Source organism: Sceloporus occidentalis, unplaced genomic scaffold (genome assembly GCF_023333645.1).
Source record: "Sceloporus occidentalis isolate IW3139 unplaced genomic scaffold, rSceOcc1.0.p SCAF_7, whole genome shotgun sequence".
NCBI lineage: Eukaryota > Metazoa > Chordata > Lepidosauria > Squamata > Phrynosomatidae > Sceloporus > Sceloporus occidentalis.
This window is the reverse complement of record NW_028316987.1, coordinates 68,434,554-68,457,590: the sequence shown is the minus strand read 5'-3', so window position 1 is coordinate 68,457,590 and position 23,037 is coordinate 68,434,554. Positions and strand designations below refer to the sequence as shown.

General features: G+C 49.9%; 1 protein-coding gene across 1 annotated transcript in view; it reads right to left on the bottom strand.

Moving 5' to 3' along the window:
- HEPACAM2 (HEPACAM family member 2) overlaps positions 1 to 23,037 on the bottom strand; it is a 52,560-nt gene that overhangs the window by 542 nt on the left and 28,981 nt on the right. The window contains exons 5-9 of the mRNA XM_089534018.1: positions 4,626 to 4,751; positions 4,506 to 4,530; positions 4,335 to 4,372; positions 2,753 to 2,826; positions 769 to 878 (exon numbers count right to left, since the gene is read on the bottom strand). Coding sequence (XP_089390144.1) covers positions 769 to 878; positions 2,753 to 2,826; positions 4,335 to 4,372; positions 4,506 to 4,530; positions 4,626 to 4,751 — 373 coding nt within the window. The remainder of the gene's footprint in view (positions 1 to 768; positions 879 to 2,752; positions 2,827 to 4,334; positions 4,373 to 4,505; positions 4,531 to 4,625; positions 4,752 to 23,037) is intronic.

Here is a 23,037-nt window from a genome sequence, read left to right as displayed (position 1 = left end):
AGCAGCAGCTGCTACAACAAGAACAAAAATATGATGCCTTTGCCTATCACATGGCATTTTGTTTTGTTTCCAGAAGAGAGGTCCTCTCAGTGTAGCACTCAACTTGTTGAGGGCCAGTGGGTGTGATGTAGAGGATTGAATGTTGTAACTAAATGCACATGGCTGAAGGTCAATGAATATGAGAGGATTTTCTTATCATTGCAATGCCTGGCTCACTAGTGAAGTAAACACAGAGTTTGAAAAAGCTGCTTTTTGGAGCACAAGTTTCTCACCAACACATGTAATAGGCATACTGGCACATTATCATACAAAAAAACAGTTCTTTCAAGCTCTGGACACAAAACACACTCCCTCAAACAGTCCTGTTTTGTTCTTATGTCCAACACTGATCCCCCTCCCCCAAATGTATAAATTTCCTATGTGTTAACCTTGCACTTCTGTAAATTACGCTGATGGGCTTCAGCCTACAGAGTCAGTTCAGCAACCTTTCTTCTTGCCTTCATCTTTTGCAAGTGGTGTGGAGGACAGCTCTGTGGGAAGGAGCCTGGTGTCTCCATATTCTCTGTCTTCCCTAAAATTCAGTTGAAAATTACTGCCATAACCAAAACTGATTAGATCTAATCCTGCCCTCGTGATCAGCAGAAAACAAGACTTTGCCTTCTGCATGCCAGCCCTTCAAGTATCTAAAGAATGTTATCATGTCCCTCCTCAGTCTTCTCTTCTGCAGTCCAAAACAATCTTGCTGAAAATGGGCTTTGGTCAACTTACTCTTGATGTTCTTGTTGTTGTTCTGGAATATGTCGAACAACTTCATAAATTGTACCATGAAAATCGTGCCCTTGGATAACATCAGAGCCAGAAACAGATCGGCTTGACATCTGAAAATAGAAAGAAAAAAATCCTATTCTCAGAGCAAGACATGCAACACTTGAAGAAGAGCCTAACACAGAATGAATTTAGTATAGTTCAGTGCATGTCAAATGATTTGATATTGGGGAATATCTATTGTTTTTCCTCTCCAGTGTGCCAGGGATCAGTGCCATATTTGTACCCATTGGCTACATTTGTTATATGCTTTTCTGAAAATTTACTAGGGACTGGCAACTGATGTCTCATGGACTGGTACATGAACCACCACTTTTGGTAGTATTAATATCATAGCTAGAATATCATTTTAAGACTGAAGAGACACAGGGTCAAACTCTTTTTTGGTAATGAAGATCGTGGGATGATCTTGAGCCAGTCAACTGTTTCCCAGCCTAAATGATTTCATAGAGTGGTTCTGAAAATTAAAATGGGTGGAGGAGGCCTGTATACCATCATCATCAGAGGAAGGGTTGGGTATCATTGTATAAGATACATGAAATTTTAAAATGCCTACTTCTTCCCTTTGGAAACAGCAAGTGTTTTTGTCATGTAGCCAAAACAGACATGTTAGAAACTAGCATGGCTCTCAGCTTTTCCCCAAGATCTTTTTTTATTTTTGCAGCAAAGTGATCTATGATCTTTATATATCATATTATGACTTGTCAATGTGAGCTGAAGCTCATTAGATTTAGGAAGAGGTTAGGATCACCTTAGGTCACCATAAACTGGAAATTACTTGAAGGCACACAACACACATAGCACATGAAGCCTGAGGACAGGGAGATGTTTAATCAACAATTTGTAAGCTGCTCTGAGAGTCTTTTGGCTGATAAATAAATACATAAATAAATAAGAAGTAACAGTGCAAGTAAGAGACCAGATTTCTTCATTATGTCTAATTAGAACCCTAATCGTTAAATAGAAAATAGCAAGATGACTTCAGATCTACATACATTGACATACTTTGCCATTTTTATTTATCTGATTATTTTTTCCTGCTTCCCCTTCAAAGTGCTAAAGGCAGCACAATTATTTCCTCCATTTTATATCTTCACAACTGTCCTGTTGAATAGGATAGGCTGAGAGAGTATGGCCCAAAGTTACTCAATGTGTTTCATGGCTCCTTGTTGTAGTGGATTTCATAACTGGACTGTGAGTTCATCACAGTGGTATAGGACAGCTAGAGATCAAGGACTGGAGTAGAGGGACTTTTGGATTAGCATGAGCAAAGGATTTCCTCTTCCCAAGCCTAGCTGAAGTCATCACATTATCTTAGCAGCAGCATATTGTTGCAAGCTACCCCCACCTGTTAATATGCACGGAATTTTGGTTTGGTCCTGAATGGATAATTAGGTCCCATTAGGTTTACAAAACAATGGCACCGAATGGGCATAAAAATGTAAACTGGTTCATTTATATGGCTCAATGCAGCCGCTTGCATTTTTAAAATTTTCCTTGGTGAGGCAGCTTTGCAGACTTAACGATTTGAAGAGCGCCTGTACAGAATTTATCATTCTACCCTTAGTCCTGGCAAAACACTGCACTGGTTTTATATTTGCCACTTCATCACTCTGGTTTTATATTGCAGTGTTCAGTGGAACCCAAAGCTCTTTAAATGTAAAAAGTTGTTATGTCATCAAGAATGAAGAAATAACAGTAAGAGAGATAAGAAAATAGTCACATTTAGTGTCACTGAAATTAAGCCTCTTCTTTCTTTGCAAATTTGTATTTATTGTTTGTTTGCTAGAAACTTTTCAACTTCACTGTTTTATAAGACTTGTATAAAGAAACTGTGAAAAGCTGTCAAGACAGCAGTGACTCATCAGATATCCCTACAGAGACTATATTTTAATTATGCAAGCACTTTAATTATGCAAGCACTCACCCTTGAAATTCCTCCAGGGTCTGGAAATGCAACAAATTCATATATTCCAAAATCATCTAGTGCATTTTCATGACCTGAAACGTAAATCATTAATATGGAAAAATTATTACTTATTTATGGAACTAGGATTTCACCTCACCTTTAGTTTCAATGGAATCCCCAAGAGAATTGTAGGAGGTGAGAAAGTCTGAAAACGTGAAGAAGCCATAGACATTAACATGATATGGAGACACTAGAAGAAAGAGATGGAAATTAGGCAAGTCTAGTCCAAAGGGTCATTAAAAGAAATGATAGAGGTCTAGAGAAGCAAATGAATATTCCTACCAGTAAAGAGTAACAATGGGCCCCAACGGACAGGCCATAATAAAGCTGCTTCAGGTCACTTTGGAGGTATGCTGTTTTAATGATACATGTGTCCTAAGAGGCCGGAAGCCACACCAAAGCCACGCTCCAGTCCTAAGAACTGGAGTGTGGCTTTAGAGCAGCTTCTGGCTCTTAAGATGTGTATATCATGTAAACAGTATACCTCCAATGTGACCTGAAGCAGATTTAGTTTGGCCTGTCTGTTTGGGCCTAATGTTCAGAAGCACTTGAGCTTCAGAATGCATGAATATGGCACCACATTTCCCACTTTCCTTCAGCAAATATTCTGGGCCACACTGGGTGAGGCATGGCCAGTCTCTGACTGGACCTCCTTTCACTTTGTTTTTTCTTCTTCTTAAAATTAGGCAGAGGGCCTTCCCAAATATATTAGCAGGCTGTAATGGCTGAGGGCTCAGATGTTAGTGAGGTGGTGTGCTTGTTCCGGGATTTAACTGTTCCTGAACTTTAAAGAACTATCTGAAATGTCGCACCTATGAGGTCGGCAGTAGAGATAGGATTCACCACCTTGGTTAACTCATTTAATGTTTAGAAAAATCAGGTTTAATTAAAAATGTAATGTTTAGTAAAATCCAGTGCCATCCCACTTACATCAGAGCTAGCTATCACTGCCAGTGGGGAGTAAAGCATCCATTAGGGCAGTGGTTTGCAAACTGGGTGGGCAGGACCCCCCAGGGGCTTGAGAGTTACTCAAGGGGTGCACAAGACTTGGAGACCCTGATCCCCCTCCTCCTTCCAAACCTTTTCTGCCCTGGAAAGGCACAGAGGGCACTTGGAGCCTTAATATGGTAAAATATGAATATACATAAATGTGTAATGAAAATACGCTCACCAAACAAACAAATATTTTTAATCATATACCATGTTGAGCAGGGGTGCACAATGTGTGCATGTCAATGTAAAGGGGATCAGAAGGGTAAAAAGTTTGAGAACCACTGCACTGCACTAAGAGGCAATTTAGATGTGGAAAACAGCATGTAAAGTTAACCAGCCCAGCCCAGAATTTCAGCACCACTCCAATGTTTCTGCACCATGGGATTTAAGGAACAATAACAGGTCTGTGATGGCTGATAATCACCATCTACTTCAACTTTCTGCATTCAACTTTCTTCATCCCTCCCATCTCTTTCAGTCTTTTTCAGAGGAATTTATACAGAGTTGAAAGGGGTTTACTTCTATTAAATGAATTGTATCACATTACCTGAAATTGTTTGTGCTTTTCGGTAATCGGCTTCAGGCCTAAAACATTTACAAAATACAAGTGTTAAATAGAAATATTTTAAATCCAGCATCAAATCAGGATGAAGGCAGAACATGCTTTTAAAAAGGATTAATGTGAGATTGAGCATCAAAGAGAAAATTAGATTTCTACCTGATCTGCAACTTCTGCTGTATAACTGGAAAAGAAAGACAGAGAGGAAAATATCAGCTCTTTCTGCTATAATTTGCAGAAACTTTGAATGTAATAGGGGATTAATTTAACATACAGTACCTTTGTGAGGTTGAAATCTTTTCCATAATGTTAGAAGGCACATTGCCACTATCAAAAATAAGGAAATCCCAGTTATTATTGCTAGAGGTGATAAATATTTTCCTTTTTGGGCCAGCTGCTCCAGTCCTGCATCAGAGAAGAACAGAAACTGATCACTGATCTACAGAGTTATATTATGGATTAATTAAAAGCAGATCCACAATGTTGGTATATCACATGTGGTTGCTTTGAAATCAGAACATGTGCACTTTTAAAATATACATAAAGTCCAAACACAAATCAAGGAACATGAGAGACACTGCAGACTGAGTCAGCCAGAAAAATCAGCAGTAGCAGAACACGTTATAAACCATCCTGAGCATAAAATGCTCTTTGAAAACACTGAAATTCTGGAACATGCCAACAACTATCAGGTCAGAATGCACAGGGAAGCCATTGAAATCCTCAAACACTTGGACAACTTCAACCGGAAAGAAATCCTTAAAGTAAATAAAGTGTGGCTACCACTCCTGAAGAACACCAAAACCAGGACTCAGCAAATGCAAATGAGAAACCACTCAGAGTCAGGGGATTTCCCAGCAGACAATGGTCACCAATTAGCAGACACTAATCCTCTTTTGCATATCCTCCTCCCCTGAGGCCTGGTCATCAACAACAGAACAATACACAGATTAACATGGGAATCACTCCTCCTCACCCAAGGTCACACAGTATGTGTATATATATATGTGTGTGTATGTGTGTGTGTGTGTTTGTACACACATACACATACTCACTCTCTTCCAGGTTAGCATTCTCTGAAGATGCCAGCCACAGATGCTGGCGGAACGTCAGGAATAAACTCTTATAGAACATGGCCACATAGTCTGAAAAAAAAGCCAAACCCAAAATCTATATATAAAGTAGCTGTCTCCACTTTATTGTCTGTATTCCCCAGGGCAAAATATATCTCAGGTGCAGTTTAGCTGACCAAGAGATATCCAACTGTTACTGTCTCCCTTTACTTACTTTGCACTGAATACATAGGAGCCCAAAATATGTAATTGTTTTACTTGACCTGGACACAGGGTCCCCTGTGAAAGAAAATGGGCAGCTAGGGGACAGAACAGCTACCGGAGGGAAGTGGCATTGTGCAGTCAGCATCAATGATGCCATTTCCTTCCCAGGGGAATCGTGGTTTAGTTAGAAAAAAAAGTAGTAGTGATTTTCTGAAACTGAACCCTATGCAAAATTAAACGTACTTAGCCTTAATCTACATAGGATGGGGCTATAATATTGTATACAATATCAGTCAATAGTATTGAAGTCAAACTGGGGTCTAATGTGAATAAAATGTAACATATTTTAGGGTTTGTTTTGTTTTGTTTTGTTTTTTTGGTCAGGGTTCATTTATTGGACTGAGGCTGAATTTGCTTTCCTTGGAACTTGAACCAGGAATGCAAATATCCAGTCTTCCATTCACCTAGAGTAGCAAGCAAGTCTCCTTGTTTTCCTAAGACATTAGAATATTTGGTAGAATCTTTGACTCTCTGCTTTCAATTAAAAACAAAACACCAAAACTTTTCCACCCATATTATGACCAATGAAATTGTTAAAGGTGGACTTTTCTTTATATATCTTTAATCTCTTACTATAATTGTTGTTGCTATGTTTGGCCACTAAAGGGCGATAAAGCTTCATTTTTGACACCACTGGCTTAGTTTGGAAGACAAAAGCTTTGTAGTAGCTACCTGGAACTGTAGGAAGAGCAGGAACAGGTACAGCTAGACCTATAGATGCTGTTTTGGGGACAAAAATGGCTGAGCAATGATGCATACACGAAGAGGAAATAACACAAGCAATCTAGAAAGTTGGGAGTAAGCAAAGATACTGAGAAGAGAAAAGAAGAGAAAAGGAGCTACAGAGACTTTGAATTCCGGAAATCTTCAGCAATCAGGCAAAAGGGACCATGTCGCTGCCAGGAGGATATGCATTTTTAGGGTGTTTTGATGGGATGGGGTCTTGGACCCAACAAACTCTGGCTATGTTGGTGTCACAAGTTCATATTTCCAAGGATCCTTAAAGGGATCACCAAGGACCTAACTGCCCTGAAACAAGGAAGGAAGCAGAAGCTGAGACTGAGACATATTGCTCCTGCACTTCTGACAGATGAAGAGCAACAGTGATGGAAATTAGAGAATGCTGTCTTTGTGTTCAGGTTGTTTGTGGGTAAGATCTCAAAAAGCTAGGCAGGACAGACAACAGAAGAAAAGAAAAAAGGAACCAGCAAAAAAGTGCTCACAAGGAAAGATTTTCAAATTTTATGTATTTTTGTGTGTGACAGATTAGCAGAAAGACATTACAGAAAGAAAGAAAAAAAAATGAAGCAGAAGTTGGATAATTCTTTCATTCTCTTTGGTGAGCTTCCTATTTTGCATTATCAGTTTAATTCCAAGTTTATTTCAGTTTTGAATTCAAAGCTTAAGCTTGTATTTCAGCTGGCTGTATATCTTCCGTAAAGCATGATGTGCTTTACAAGTTAACTTTGTACGGTCAGAAGTAAGTACTACTGAGTTCAAGAAAGCTTACTCCTGGATGAGAATGTACAGGATTGCAGCCATGGTTCATAAACTTAGATTCAGGACAGTAGCTACAGTTGGACCATGACATCTGCCTCTTCCTATTGATATTGATTTTTAGATTCTAAGCCTGAGGGCAGGGAACTGTCTGACTAAAAAATTGTATGTACAACACTGTGTAAATTTACAGTGCTTTATAAATAAAGGTTAATAATAATAATAATAATAGTATGGTTTCTAATTTTGACTATAACACTTACAGTTGCTTGACTGAAACACATACACCTCCAGCCAAAACAAACATTGTTGAACTATTTTTTAATGAACTGTTTTAATATATATTTTAAAATCTTTTGTCCATGGTGTAGGGGTTTGACTATTGGACTAGGACTCCAAATGATCAGTCCACTAGGCATTTGTAGCTCCTCCAGAGCAATTTTATGATCAGTCTCTGGCAGATGTTGACCACAGAGTTGTACTGGAGGACCTAGAGGAGGGTCCTCTCAGGTAAAAACATAGTGTTTTTGTTATTTGCAATTTTTCACATTCAGGGGGTCCTGTGGTGTGCCCCTAAAGCTATCAAATGTGGAGGGATGAGTGTAGTAGGCGTGGGCAGTCCAGCAACATCTTCAAAAGCCATTCACTTTTGATCCTTGCCTGAACCTCTCCTCCTTTGAGCTTGGGGGGAACCACCAGGCTAGGAGCATACAGTCAGAGTTATTAATTCTCTACTGTTTGTCTTTATTCTATGTCTGTGTTTTGGGCTGTTTCATGGAAAAAGAGGAATATGCCTTTAAAATCCAGACCCCCACAATGCCTCTGAGGTCACCATGATGCTTACTCAACAATGCTCTGACAGCTCCAACTGACCTTCCCTTGGTGGGCATTCTAGTTGGCAGTTGGGCATAGGAAGGACTCAGAGGCAGAGGTGGCTCTTTTGGAAATCTTTCCCTATTTGACAGAGATTTGGTTTTAAATCTGATAGCTGCTTAGGCCCAAAGCTGACCTCTATGTCTGGGTTTCCTGATCTTTCCGTTGGGTTGACTAGCATTTCAAGAGAGAATGAAGATAGGGGGGCTGCTGTCTTCCATCTCTCTCTCTTCCTTCCTACAGACAAAAGGATTGGTCCAGAAGAAGACCATCTGTGAGTAGATTTTGATTCCTGGCTTCTGGGGTCCTCAGTGCAGCTCCCAGTGCCCTCAGCCCTTTGGGTCTGCCATTTTCTTCTATGGTGGAGGCTTCTTCTCTGTTGGCTAGCCCTCCATCCTCATCCCACAGGGCCCCACTGCCTAGGAGAGAGAGGTCAGTACTTCTGTCCTGTTCAACCAAGATAAGGGCCCCTTCTCAGGTTCTATCCTTTGGGACCCAGAGGGGAGAAAAGCCTTTCATCTGTGGGTTCAGGGTGGCCAGCCCAAAGCATGATCTGAACTAGGAACCAGTCTCTATTTATGGGGGCGGAGGTGAAATTTGACATTTGTAAGCTACCCGGGAGTTACAGAGATCAAATGGTCCAGAAAAAAGAAAGCGTTACCAATTTGAACGAGTTAATTTTCTAGTCAATATAGCTATGCATTATATTAAAATTTCTCTTACATTATATCCTGGCCATGTATGTTCACAAGGTTATTTAGCTGTTGAGAGTTTGGCTGCATTTTGTTTGATTGTCTTCCCTCATATAGGCAAAGCCATCTACCAGGTAAGAAACAGTCAAGGGCACTTGGTCAGATCAACAGATAGAGAGAAAGAGTTAAGTTTGGTCAGGTTAGACTTGCCTCTAAGCTAATAGAGAAGGAATGAAATGTGGTTGTAAAGGTTAGAGAATTTTGTTTTTGAACAGTTCCTCCCAAATGATCTCTGGCTTTTTATAGTAGGGTTGTGTGGTAGGATAAAATTTTCCACACTAATTTTACTCCCTGTTTAGGAAAAAAATAACCAGGTAAGTGATAAAATCTAAGACTATTTTATTGCACATTTTCAGCACAAAAGGGGGAGGAAGGGGAGATGGGGGGGAAGGAGGTAAGTCAATGTGTCTTGTCAATATAATTTTCTAGTCAATAGAGCTATGCATTATAAAAAATATCTTACATTATATTCTGGGTGTGTATATTCCCAGGGTTACGTAGTTGTTGAAAGTTTGGCTGCATTTTGTTTGATTGTGTTCCCTCATATAGGCAAAGCCATCTACCAGGTAAGAAACAGCCAATAATCATATTTGTATGTTAGGCTTTTTTTTAAATTATAATTTCATTCATTTGGGGGGGAAAGAGCTCTTGGTCTGATCAACAGAGAAAGAGAGAGAGCTAAGTTTGGACAGGTTAGAATTGCCTCTAAACTCTTAGAGAAGGAACGAAATTTGGCCATGGGAAAGGTTAGAAATATTTGCTTTTAAACAGTTCCCCTGTTAAATTTCTCATGAATATAAATAGGCATTATATTGAAATAAACTTTCTGTTACAGTACTGTATTCTGGGCAAGTAAATTCACAGGGTTAGTTGTTGAAAATTTTGTTGCCTTCTCTTTGATTGTGTTTCCTTATACAGGCAAAGCCATCTACCAGGTAAGAAACCACCAATCATCATGTTTATATGGCAGACTTTCTTCATCAGTGATAATTAAATGTATTTTGGGGAAACAGCACTTAGATCAACACAGAGAAATATGGTTGTGGGAAGGGTTAGAGTATTTTGTTTTTGAACAGTTCCCCTAAAAATGCTCCCTGGGTTTTCATAGTAGGGCTGTGTGGTAGGATAATATTTTCCACGTGACTTTTTTCTTTCTCTGTATAGGCAACAACATTTACCAGGTAAGTGATCAAAACTAACCCTATTTTATTGCAGATTTTCAGCACAAAAGGTAAGTCAATGTGTCTTGGGGGAATTTAGGCCTAAATCTAATTATTGGCTCCAACTAGAACAAGACTCATTGAATCATTGAGTACTGGGCAGGGGAACCATTTTGCAAGTTCAGTTGATTCAATGGGTTTCATTCAATTTCTTCTGGTTGGGACCAAGAACTAGATTTTGGCTGTAGAGCCTTATCTAAGCACTCTAAAACACACACACACACACACTGCCATCCACATGTGTGTACCCACCACACAAACAAATCCCACACTACATCCCATGTCACACACACACAAACAAAATGCACCCACCACTCATGCCACAGAGGTAAACATTTCTGTTATTCATTCACACACTTCCACCATATACCACACCAACATACACACATAAATACACTGCACACTCCTACCACCAATACACACACTTCTATCATTCATCAACAACCCCCCCACACACATACCACACAAGCAACAAACACATTTCCACGTTCCACTAACACACCATTCTCCATATAATACAGTTGAGCAAATAACCACTGCTCACTTGCACCACAAACACATTTTATCAGTCACTAAAACACCTTTCCCCACATACCACATAATACAACCCTCACAAACACATACACATATTTCTGCTATTCATATAAACCCCCTTCCCACAGCTACTACACAGAAACACTGCACCCTTACACCACAAACACAAAAATTTCCACCATTCAGACACTCCCTTTCCCCACATACCACACACACACATACTACATACTGACACCGCATATTTACACCATACACGCATCTCCAACATTCACTCACATAACATATAAACTGCATACAAACACACATATTTCAACCAGGCACACAAACACTCTATGCCACTTACCACAGAAACATACATCACACACACACACACACCACAGAGTTCTCCCACATACCAAACACAGACATATCACACATTCACACCACAAACACGTATTTGTACCATTCACTCTCAAACCATTCTATATATAATACAGGACACTGCACACTCACACCACAATCATGCTTTCACCATTCTCTCACACACCTTTGCTCACATACCATACATATACACACACAGATTTCTGCCATTCACACAAACACTCCTCCGGCACCTACCCCACACAAACACTGCATACTCACACCGCATATACATATTTCCACAATTCACTCACACCACTACATACCTTACACAGAGACACACCACAAATGCATTTCTACAATTCATTCACACCCTTCCCCACATATCATACCACACTGCATACTCACACTGCAAACACACATTTCCACCATTCACTCACACACCCTTCTCTATATACTATATACACACATCACAAACTTTTTCACTATTCACATAAACATCCTTCCTGCTCACATAGGCACATTCTATACCAAGGGTTCCCAACCTGGGGGCCATGACCCATTTGGGGGTCGCACGACCCTTGCGCGGGGGTCCCCAGGTTGGGAATCCCCCCGCCTCCCCCTCCCCTTTACTCCGCGGGTGCCGGCGCTAGCGCAGGCACCGTACAGGAAAAGGAGAGAGGGCGGGGCTCCTTCATCTTTCCCTTCCTTCCCACGGCTGCCAGATAGCCACGGAGAGGGAAGGGAAAGGGGCGGGGTTCCTCCTGCCCTTTCCCTCCCTTTCCCTGGCTGCCAGGCAGCCGTGGAGAGGAAGGGAAGGAGCGGGGTTCCTCCTCCTCCTTCCCTCCCTTTCCATGGCTGCCAGACAGCCGCGGAGAGGAAGGGAAGGGGCAGGGCTCCTCCTCCTCCTTCCCTCCCTCCCTTTCCACAGCTGCCAGACAGCCGTGGGGAGGAAGGGAAGGGGTGCGGATCCCCCTCCTCCTTCCCTCCCTTTCCATGGCTACCAGACAGCCGCGGGGAGGAAGGGAAGGGGCGGGGATCCTCCTCCTCCTCCTTCCCTCCCTTTCCACCGCTGCCAGACAGCCGCGGGGCGGAAGGGAAGGGGCGGGGGTCCTCCTCCTCCTTCCCTCCCTTTCCACCGCTGCCAGACAGCTGCGGGGAGGAAGGGAAGGGGTGGGGATCCTCCTCCTTCTTCTCTCCCTTTCCACTGCTGCCAGACAGCCGCGGAGAGCAAGGGAAAGGGGCGGGGGTCCTCCTGCCCTTTCCCTCCCTTTCCATGGCTGCCAGACAGCCGCGAAGAGGAAGGGAAAGGGGCGGGGCTGCCTCCTCCTCTTTTACCCGCGGCTGCCAGGCAACCACAGGGAGAAGAGGATGGGACTGCAAGTCCCAGAGACTTGCGGCCAGAGGTCCCGCCCCCTCTTCCCTGTTGGCCTCCCTAATTGGTTGGGAGGCTGGGAAGGGGCAGGAAGTCCGGCAGCAAAGTCTGTTAGGGCTTGTATGCAGCCGAAAATCTTTCGTCTGCAATGGGGGTTGCTGCCCAACAAATGTTGGGAACCCCTGCTCTATACTCACCTCAAAAACAAATATTTTCACCCTTCACTCATACACTGATACCACAAACATACACATTTCCAGCATTTTCTCAAACACCATTCTTCACAACACACATATTAACACACACATACACATTACACACTCACACCACAAATACATTTTCACCAATTCCTCAGACATCCTTCCCTACCTTCCACGTGCCATATCACACACACCACAAACACACAAATTTCATCCATCCACTTTCCCCCACATACTTCACATTCACACCACAAACACATTTCTACAATTCACTCACTCACTCACCTTTCCCCACAAATTAAAGGACACATCGCACACTGTCACCACAAACACAAAAGTTTCACCTATACATTCAGACACCTTTCCCCAAATAACACACAAACTTAAATATCACATACTGACACCACCGGACATTGGGGGGGGAGGAGGGACCCCTGGGGGAGGAGAGAGGGAGATTGGAGGGAAAGGAGGGAGACCCAGGGGTAGGAGGGGGAAATCGGGGGAAAGGAGAGACACCCAGGGGGAGGAGGGAGAGATTGGGGGTAAAAGAAGGACACCTAGGGGGAAGGAGGAGGAGATTGGGAAGAAAGGTGGGACACCCTGGGAAGGAGGGGGAGATTGGGGGGAAAGGAGGGATACCCCAGGGGAGATGGGGGGGGAAAGGAGGGACACCACGGGGAGAAGGGGGAGGTCAGGGGGAAAGTTGGGACACAACAGGGTAGGAGAGGGAGATCAGGGAGAAAGGAGGGACTCCGGGAGGGAAGGGGGGAGATTGTGGGGAAAGGAGGGACATCCCAGGGAGAAGGGGGAGGTTGGGGGGAAAGGAGGGACACCCCGGGGGAGGAGAGGGAGATCGGGGGAAAGACGGAACACCCCAGGGGAGCAGGGGGAGATTGGGGGGGAAAGGAGGACAACCCAGGGAGGAGGGGATATTGGGGGGGAGGAGGGTGAAATCAGGGGGGAAAGGAGGGATATCCCGGGGAGAAGGTGGAGATTGGGGGGAAAGGAGGACAACCCAGGGGAGGAGGGGATATCGGGGGGGGAGGAGAGACACACTGGGGGAGGAGGGTGAAATCAGGGGGGAAAGGAGGGATACCCCAGGGAGAAGGTGGGAGATTGTGGGGAAAGGAGGGACACCCCAGGGAGGAGAGGGAGGTTGGGGGGAAAGGGGGGACATCCCATGGGAGGAGGGGGCAATCAGGGGGAAAGGAGCGACTCCCGGGGGGAATGGGGGAGATCAGGGGGAAAGGAGGGACACCCCGGGGGAGGAGGGGGACATGAGAGGGAAAGGAGGGACTCATGGGGGGAACGGGGGAGATCAGGGGAAAGGAGGGACACCCTGGGTGAGTAGGGGGAATTCGGGAAGGGGGAAGGGAGGGTCACCCTGGAGAAGGACGTAGAGATCGGGGGGAAAGGTGAGACACCCCGGGAGGAGAAGGGGGAGATGGGGGGGAAAGGAGGGACACCCTGGGGAAGGAGAGGCAGAACAGTGGGGAAAGGAGGGATATCCCAGGGGAGGAGGGGGAGAACTAGGGAAAAGGAGGGACACCCCGGGGAGTAGAGGGAGATCGGGGGAAAGGAGGGAAACCCCGGGGGAAAAGGGGGAGAACAGTGGGAATCGAAGGACACCATGGGCGAGGAGGTAGCGATCGGGGGAAAGGAGGGACACCCTGGGGGAAGAGTGGGTGATCGGCGGGAAAGGAGGGACACCCTAGGGGATGAGGGGGAGATCAGAGAAAAAGGAGGGGTACACTGGGGGAGGAGGGGAATATTGGGAGGGAAAGGAGGGACACCCTGGAGTAGGAGGGGGAGGGGGAGATCGGGGGAAAGGAGGTATAACCTGGGGAGTAGAGGGAGATCGGGGGAAAGGAGGGATACCCCTGCCAGGTCCATGGTAAACAGATCTGTCTAAATGACATGGATGTGGCCACTAGGTAGAGCTGTTTTGCAAGTTATTTACAGTTCTAGTGGCAGTTATATGTGTCAGCTTTTAAACAGTGCGTCATTGGAATGTTGATGCAACTGCCAACTGTCAATTCTCAACAGTCACTGAGTGAAAGTGGCACAGTGTGCGCGCCTCAGAGTGGGTTGTTACTGATGCGGATAGTGGATGGTGTCGATGTATACAGTGTTGTACACAGTGGAACTTCTACGAATAAAAGCCTCACCTGAGAGAAGATTACAGTGTCTCTTTGCTCATTGAGAAAGCGACAGGTGTTTCCCCAGCTCACAAGCTACTAACTACAGTCATGAAGGTGGAAACTGGTGCCATACGTTGACGTGTTGCCTCACGCGCTGCGCAACATAAATATCAAAAGCGTTTTAACAACCCCAGGGGAGAATGGGGGGAAAAGTGAGACACCGTGGGGGAGGAGGGGATGAATGGGGGAAAGGAAGGACACCCCGGGGAAGGAGGGGGGAGTATGGGGAAAAGGAGGGACACCCCGGGGTAAGTGGGGGAGAAAAGAGGGAAAGGAGGGACATTCCAGGGGAGGAAGGGGTGACCTGGGGGGAAAGGAGGGACATCCCTGGGGAGGGGGAGATCGGGGTAAAGGAGGGAAACCCCAGGGGAGGAATGGGAGATAAGGAGAAAGGAGGGACACCCCGGGGGAGTATGGGGAGATCAGGGGAAAGGAGGGAAACCCCGGGGGAAAAGGGGGAGAACAGTGGGAATCGAAGGACACCATGGGCGAGGAGGTAGCGATCGGGGGAAAGGAGGGACACCCTGGGGGAAGAGTGGGTGATCGGCGGGAAAGGAGGGACACCCTAGGGGATGAGGGGGAGATCAGAGAAAAAGGAGGGGTACACTGGGGGAGGAGGGGAATATTGGGAGGGAAAGGAGGGACACCCTGGAGTAGGAGGGGGAGGGGGAGATCGGGGGAAAGGAGGTATAACCTGGGGAGTAGAGGGAGATCGGGGGAAAGGAGGGATACCCCTGCCAGGTCCATGGTAAACAGGTCTGTCTAAATGACATGGATGTGGCCACTAGGTAGAGCTGTTTTGCAAGTTATTTACAGTTCTAGTGGCAGTTATATGTGTCAGCTTTTAAACAGTGCGTCATTGGAATGTTGATGCAACTGCCAACTGTCAATTCTCAACAGTCACTGAGTGAAAGTGGCACAGTGTGCGCGCCTCAGAGTGGGTTGTTACTGATGCGGATAGTGGATGGTGTCGATGTATACAGTGTTGTACACAGTGGAACTTCTACGAATAAAAGCCTCACCTGAGAGAAGATTACAGTGTCTCTTTGCTCATTGAGAAAGCGACAGGTGTTTCCCCAGCTCACAAGCTACTAACTACAGTCATGAAGGTGGAAACTGGTGCAATACGTTGACGTGTTGCCTCACGCGCTGCGCAACATAAATATCAAAAGCGTTTTAACAACCCCAGGGGAGAATGGGGGGAAAAGTGAGACACCGTGGGGGAGGAGGGGATGAATGGGGGAAAGGAAGGACACCCCGGGGAAGGAGGGGGGAGTATGGGGAAAAGGAGGGACACCCCGGGGTAAGTGGGGGAGAAAAGAGGGAAAGGAGGGACATTCCAGGGGAGGAAGGGGTGACCTGGGGGGGAAAGGAGGGACATCCCTGGGGAGGGGGAGATCGGGGTAAAGGAGGGAAACCCCAGGGGAGGAATGGGAGATAAGGAGAAAGGAGGGACACCCCGGGGGAGTATGGGGAGATCAGGGGAAAGGATACTCCGGGGGAGGAGGGGTACATTGGGAGGGGAAAGCTGGGACAACAAGGCGTAGGAGGGGGGTGATTGGGGGAAGGCGGGACACTCTGGGGACAAGGAGGAGATCTGGGGGAAAAGGAAGGACAACCCAGGGGAGGAGGGGGAGATCAGGGGAAAAAGAGAGACAGCTCAGGGGAGGAGCAGGAAATAGAGGGGAAAGGAGGGACACCCCGAGGGAGGAGGGGGAAAGGAGGGACACCCCAGGGGAGGAAGGGGAGATAGGGAGAAGGGGGGACACCCCAGGGGAGGAGGGGGAGATAAGGGGTAAAGGAGGGTCACATAGTGGTAGGAGGGGAAGAATGGGGTAAAGGACGGACACCCCTGTGGAGGAGGAGATCGAGGGAATGGAGGGTCACCCGGGGGGAGGACAGGGAGATCGGGGGGAAAGGAGGGACACCCCGGGGGAGGGTGAAATCATGGGAAAGGGGTTACCCCACCGGAAGAGGGGGAAAGGAAGGACACCCTGGGGAAGGTGGGGGGAGTATGAGGGAAAGGAAGGACACCCGGGAGGAGGAGGAGGGGGAGATCAAGGGGGAAAGGAGGGACATCCCTGGGAAGGAGGGGGAGAACAGGGGAAAGGAGGGATCCCCAGGGGAAGAGGGGAGAACTGGGGGAAAGGAGGGACACCCTAGGGGAGAAGGGGGCCATAATGGGGAAAGGAGGGACATCCTGGGGGAGGAGGGGGAGAACGGGGCAAAAGGAGGGACACCCCGAGGAGTGAGATTGGGGGGAAAGGACGGACAGCCCGGGGGAGAGGAGTGAAAATAGGGGAAAGGACGGACACCCTGGGGGAGGTCGGCGAAAAAAGAGGGACACCCTGGGGGTGGAGGGGGAGATCGGTGGAAAGGTGAGATAGCCCGGGGGAGGATGGGGGGTTTGGGTGGGAAAGGAGGGACACCCCGGAGGAGGGGGGAGGGGGAGAATGGGGGGAAAGGAGGGACACCCCGGGGAGTAAAGGGAGATCGGGGGGAAAGGAGGGACACCCCTGCCAGGACCATGGTAAACAGGGCTGTCTAAATGACATGGATGTGGTCATTAGGTGGAGCTGTTTTGCAAGTTATTTACAGCTCTAGTGGCAGTTATATGTGCCAGCATTTAAACAGTGCATGATTGGAATGTTGATGCAACTGCCAACCGTCAATTCTCAACAGTCACTGAGTGAAAGTGGCACAGTGTGCGCGCCTCAGAGTGGGTTGTTACTGATGAGGATAGCGGATGGTGTCGATGTATACAGTGTTGTACACAGTGGAACTTCTACGAATAAAAGCCTCATCTGAGAGAAGATTACAGTGTCTCTTTGCTCATTGAGAAAGCGACAGGTGTTTCGCCAGCTCACAGGTAGTTATTACAGTCACGAAGGTGGAAACTCTGGTGTCATACGTTGATGTGTGGCCTCATGCGCTATGCAATATAAACATCACAACCTCGGGGGAGGAGAAAAGAAGGACACCGCAGGAGAGGAGGCGGAGAACGGAGGGAAAGGAAGGACACCCCGGGGGAGGAGGGGGAGAATGGGGGAAAGGAGGGACACCATGGGGAGATCGGGGGAAAGAGGGAACACCTGGGGGGAGGTGGGCGAGATTGGTGGAAAGGAGGGAAACCCCGGGGGAAGAGGGGGAGATCGGGGGAAAGAGGGGACACCCCGGGGGAGGAGGGGGAAATCAGGGGAAAGAAAGGACACACCGGGGAGTGAGATCGGGGGGGAAAGGACGGACTGCCCAGTGGAAATGAGTGAAAACGGAGGGAAAGGAGGGACACCCTTGGGGAAATCGGCAAGAAAGTAGGCACACCCTGGGGGAGGAGGGGGGATTGGGGGAAAGGAAGGACACCCAGGGGTAGGTGGGGGAGATTGGGGGATAAGTGGGATAGCCCGGGGGAGGAGAGGGAGATTGGGAGGGAAAGGAGGGACACCTTGGCGGAGGAAGGGGAGGGGGAGATGGGGGGAGGAGGCACACCCCAGGGTGTAGAGGGAGATCAGGGGGAAAGGTGGGACACTCCTGCCAGGACCATGGTAAACAGGTCTGTCTAAATGACATGGATGTGGCCACTAGTTGGAGCTGTTTTGCAAGTTATTTACAGCTCTAGTGGCAGTTATATGTGTCAGCATTTAAACAGTGCATCATTGGAATGTTGATGCAACTGCCAACTGTCAATTCTCAACAGTGACTGAGTGAGAGTGGCACAGTGTGCGTGCCTCAGAGTGGGTTGTTATTGATGCGGATAGTGGATGGTGTTGACGTATACAGTGTTGTACACAGTGTAACTTCTACAAATAAAAGCCTCATCTGAGAGAAGATTACAGTGTCTATTTGCTCATTGAGAAAGCAACAGGTGATTCCCCAGCTCACAAGTTACTAAATACAGTCATGAAGGTGGAAACTCTGGTGCCATACGTTGATGTGGGGGGAAAGTGGGACACCGTGGGGGAGGAGGGGACAAATGGGGGAAAGGAAGGACACCCCAGGGAAGGAGGGGGGAGTATGGGGAAAAGGAGGGACACCCCGGGGGAGGATGGGAAGGTTGGGGGGCGAAGTAGGGACACCCCATTGGAGGAGGGGGGAGAATGGGGGGAAGGAGGAACACCCTGGGGAAGCAGGTGGAGAACAAGGGGAAAGGAGGGACATCCCAGGGGAGGAGGAGGACATCTGGGGGAAAGGAGGGACACCCTGGGTGAGGATTTGTACATCAGGAGGGGAGAAGGAGGGACACCAAGGTGCAGTAGGGGGAGATTGGGGGAAAAGGAGGGACCCCCTCGGGGATGGAGGGGGAGAACGGGGGAAAGGAGTGACACACCAGGGAAGGAGGGGGGAAAAGTGGGGGTAAGGAGGGACATCCCAGGGGAGATCGGGGGAAAGGAGCGATACCCCGGGGAAGGAAGGTGAAGGAGGGGGAAGGTGGGACACCTAGGGGGAGATTGGGGGGATTGGAGGGATAGCCCGGGGGAGGAGGGAAAGACCGGCGCAAAAGGAGGGACACCCTGGGGGAAGAGGGGGGAGATTGGGGGGAAAGGAAGGACACTCGGGGAAGGTGGGGGGAGTGTGGGGGAATGGAAGGAAACCCAGGAGGAGGCGGGGGAGATCGGGGGGAAAGGTGGGAAACCCCAGGGGAAGAGGGGAGAACTGGGGGAAAGGAGGGAAATCCCAGGGGAGATTGGGGGAAAGGAGGGATACCCCAGGGGAGGAAGGGGAGATTGGGGGAAAAGGAGGGACCCCCTGGGGATGAAGGGGGAGAATGGGGGGGAAAGGATGGACACCCCAGGAAAGGAGGGGGAGAACTGGGGGAAAGGAGGGACATCCTGGGGGAGATCGGAGGAAAGGAGGGATACCCCAGGGGAGGAAGGGGAAGTGAGGGGGAAGGAGGGACACCCAGCTGGAGGAGGGGGAGATCGGGGGGAAAGGAGGGACATCCAGGGAAGGAGGGTGAGTGTGGGGGGGGGAAAGGAGGGACACCCCGGGGGAGGAGGGAGAGACCAGCGCAAAAGGAAGGACACCCCAGGGGAAGAGGGGAGAACTGGGGGAAAGGAGGGACATCCCGGGGGAGATTGGGGGAAAGTAGAGATACCCCGGGGGAGGAAGGGGAGATTGGGGAGCAAGGAGGGACCCCCCGGGGATGGAGGGGAGGAACGGGGTGAAAGGAGGGACACCCCGGGGGAGTAGGGGGAGTACAAGGGAAAGGAGGGACACCCCAGGGAAGGAGGGGGAGAACTGGGGGAAAGGAGGGACATCCCGGGGGAGATCGGGGGAAAGGAGGGATACCCCAGGGGAGGAAGGGGAAGGAGGGGGAAGGAGGAACACCCAGGGGAGATTGGGGGAAAGTAGAAATACCCCGGGGGAGGAAGGGGGAGATTGGGGGGAAAGGAGGGACACCCCGGGGGAGGAGGAGGAGAACGGGGGAAAGGAGGGACACCCCGGGGGAAGGAGGGGGAGATCGGGGGAAAAGGAGGGACATCCAGAGAAGGAGGGTGAGATCGGGGGGGGGGGGAAGGAGGGACAGCCCGGGGGAGGAGGGGAGAACTGGGGGAAAGGAGGGACATCCCAGGGGAGATTGGGGGAAAGGAGGGGTACCCCGGGGGAGGAAGGGGAGATTGGGGGGGAAAGGAAGGACCCCACCGGGGATGGAGGGGGGGAACAGGGGGAAAGGAGGGACACCCCAGGGGAGGAGTGGGAGAACGGGGCAAAGGAGGGACACCCCAGGGAAGGAAGGGGAGAACTGGGGAAAAGGGGGCATCCTGGGGGAGATCGGGGGAAAGGAGGGATACCCCAGGGGAGAAAGGGGAAGGAGGTGGAAGGAAGGACACCCAGGGGGAGGAGGGGGAGATCGGGGGGAAAGGAGGGACATCCAGGGAAGGAGGGTGAGTTCAGGGGGAAAGGAGGGACACGTCGAGGAAGGAGGGAGAGACCGGCGCAAAAGGAGGGACACCCCGGGGGAAGAGGGGGAGATTGGGGGAAAGGAAGGACACCCCAGGGAAGGTGTGGGGAGTGTGGGGGAAAGGAAGGACACCTGGGAGGAGGAGGGGGAGATCGGGGGAAAGGAGGGACATTCTGGGGGAGATCGGGGGAAAGGAGGGACACCCAGGGGGAGGAGGGGGAGATTGGGGGAAAGGAGGGACATCCAGAGAAGGAGGGGTGAGTTCGGAGGGGGGGGAAGGAGGGATACCCCGGGGGAGGAGGGAGAGAGGGGCGCAAAAGGAGTGACACCCCAGGGGAAGAGGGGAGAACTGGGGGAAAGGAGGGGCATCCCTGGGGAGATCGGGGGAAAGGAGGGATACCCCAGGGGAGGAAGGGGAAGGAGGGGGAAGGAGGGACACCCAGGGGGAGGAGGGAGAGATTGGGGGAAAAGGAGGGACAGCCCTGGGAAAGAGGGGGAGAACAGGGGGAAAGGAGGAACACCCGTGGGGAAGAGGGGAGAACTGGGGGAAAGGAGGGACATCCCAGATGGGGAAGGAGAGATTGGGGGGAAAGGAGGGACATACCGGGTGAGGAGGGGAGAACGGGGGAAAGAGGGACACTCCAGGGAAGAAGGGGGAGAACTGGGGGAAAGGAGGGAGATTCCGGGGGAGATCGGTGGAAAGGCGGGATACCCCAGGGGAGGAAGGGGAAGGAGGGGGTAGGAGGGACACCCAGGGGGAGGAGGGGGAGATCGGGGGGAAAGGAGGGACAGCCCTGGGAAGGAGGGGGAGAACAAGGGGAAAGTAGGGACACAGCAGGGGAGGAGGGGGCCATCTGGGGAAAAAGAGCAACACCCCAGGGGAGGAGGGAGAGACAGGTGTGAAAGGGGGGATTCCCCGGGAGAAACAGCTCGGGGAAGGAGAGGGAGAATGGGGGGAAATGAGGGATACCCCTTGGAGGAGAGATTGGGTGGCAAAGGAGGGACACTCCAGGGGAGGGGGGGAGATCAGGGGGAAAGGAGGGACAACCCAGGGGAGGAGGGGGGAGAACAGGGGAAAAGTCGGGATACCCTGGGGAAGGAGGGGGAGAATGGGGGGAAAGGAGGTTGACCCCCTGTTAGGACGGGAAGGTTGGGGGGAAAGAAGGGACACCCCAGAGGCGGAGGGGAAATTGAGGAAAAGGAGGCATACCCCCGGGGAGGAAGTGGAGATTGGGGGAAAGGAGGGATACCCCGGGGGAGGAGACAGATTGGGGGGATAGGAGGGACAACCAGGGGGAGGAGGGGAGATCAGGGGGAAAGGTGAGAAACCCTGGGGGAGAAGGGGAAGAATGGGGGGTTCGAGGGACAACCCGGGAGAAGAGAGGGAGATGGGGGAAAGGAGGGACACTCTGAGGGAGAAGGGGAGATCAGGGGGGAAAGGAGGGACACCCCAGGGAATAGCAGGAATGTCGGGGGGAAAGGGATGAAACCCTGGGGAAGCAGATGGAGAATTGGGGGAAAAGAGGGACATCCCGGGGGAGGAGGCATCCATTGGGGGGAGAGACACCCAGGATGAGGAGGGTTACATCTGGGGAGATCTGGGGGAAAGGAGGGACACTCCAGGGAAGGAGGGGGAGAACAGGGGGAAAGCAGGGACACCCCCGGGAGGAGGGGGAGAATGGGGGAAAGGAGGGGACACCCAGGGAAGGAGGGGGAGAATGGGGGGAAAGGAGGGACATCCTGGGGCAGGAGGGGAGATCTGTGGGAAAGGAGGGACACCTTGGGGGGATGGGGAGAATGGGGAGAAGGAGGGACACCCAGGGGAAGGAGGGGGAGTTTGGGGAAAGGAGGGACACCTGGGGGATGAGGGGAGGTCTGGGGCAAGGAGGGACACCCTGGGGGCGAAGGGGAAATCTGTGGGAAAGGAGGAGCACCCCAGGGAGGAGGTGGAGAACAGGGGGAAATCAGGCACACCGTGGGGAGGAGGTAGAGAACGGGGGGAAAGGAGGCCCACCCAGGGGAGAAGGAGGGGAAATTGGGGGAAAAGGAGGCATACCCCCAGGGAGGAAGTGGAGATTGGGGGAAAGGAGGGATACCCCGGGGGAGGAGACAGATCGGGGGGATAGGAGGGACACCGCAGGGAGGAGGGGGACATTGGGAGGAAAGGAGGGACACCCCGGGGAAGGAGGGGGAGAAAGAGGGGAAAGGAGGGACAGCCCGGGGGTGGAGGGAGCTATCGGGGGGAAAGGAGGGACAATTCCGGGAGAAGGGGGAGATCTGGGGGAAAGGAGGGACACCACAGGGGAGGAGGGGGAGAATGGGGGGAAAGGAGGGACACTCTGGGGAAGGAGGGGCAGAATGGGGGAAAAGGAGGGACACCACGGGTGAGGAGGGGGAGGTCGGGGGAAAAGGAGGGACAGTCCAGGGGAGGTGGGTGGGATTGGGAGGAAAGGAGGGACACCCC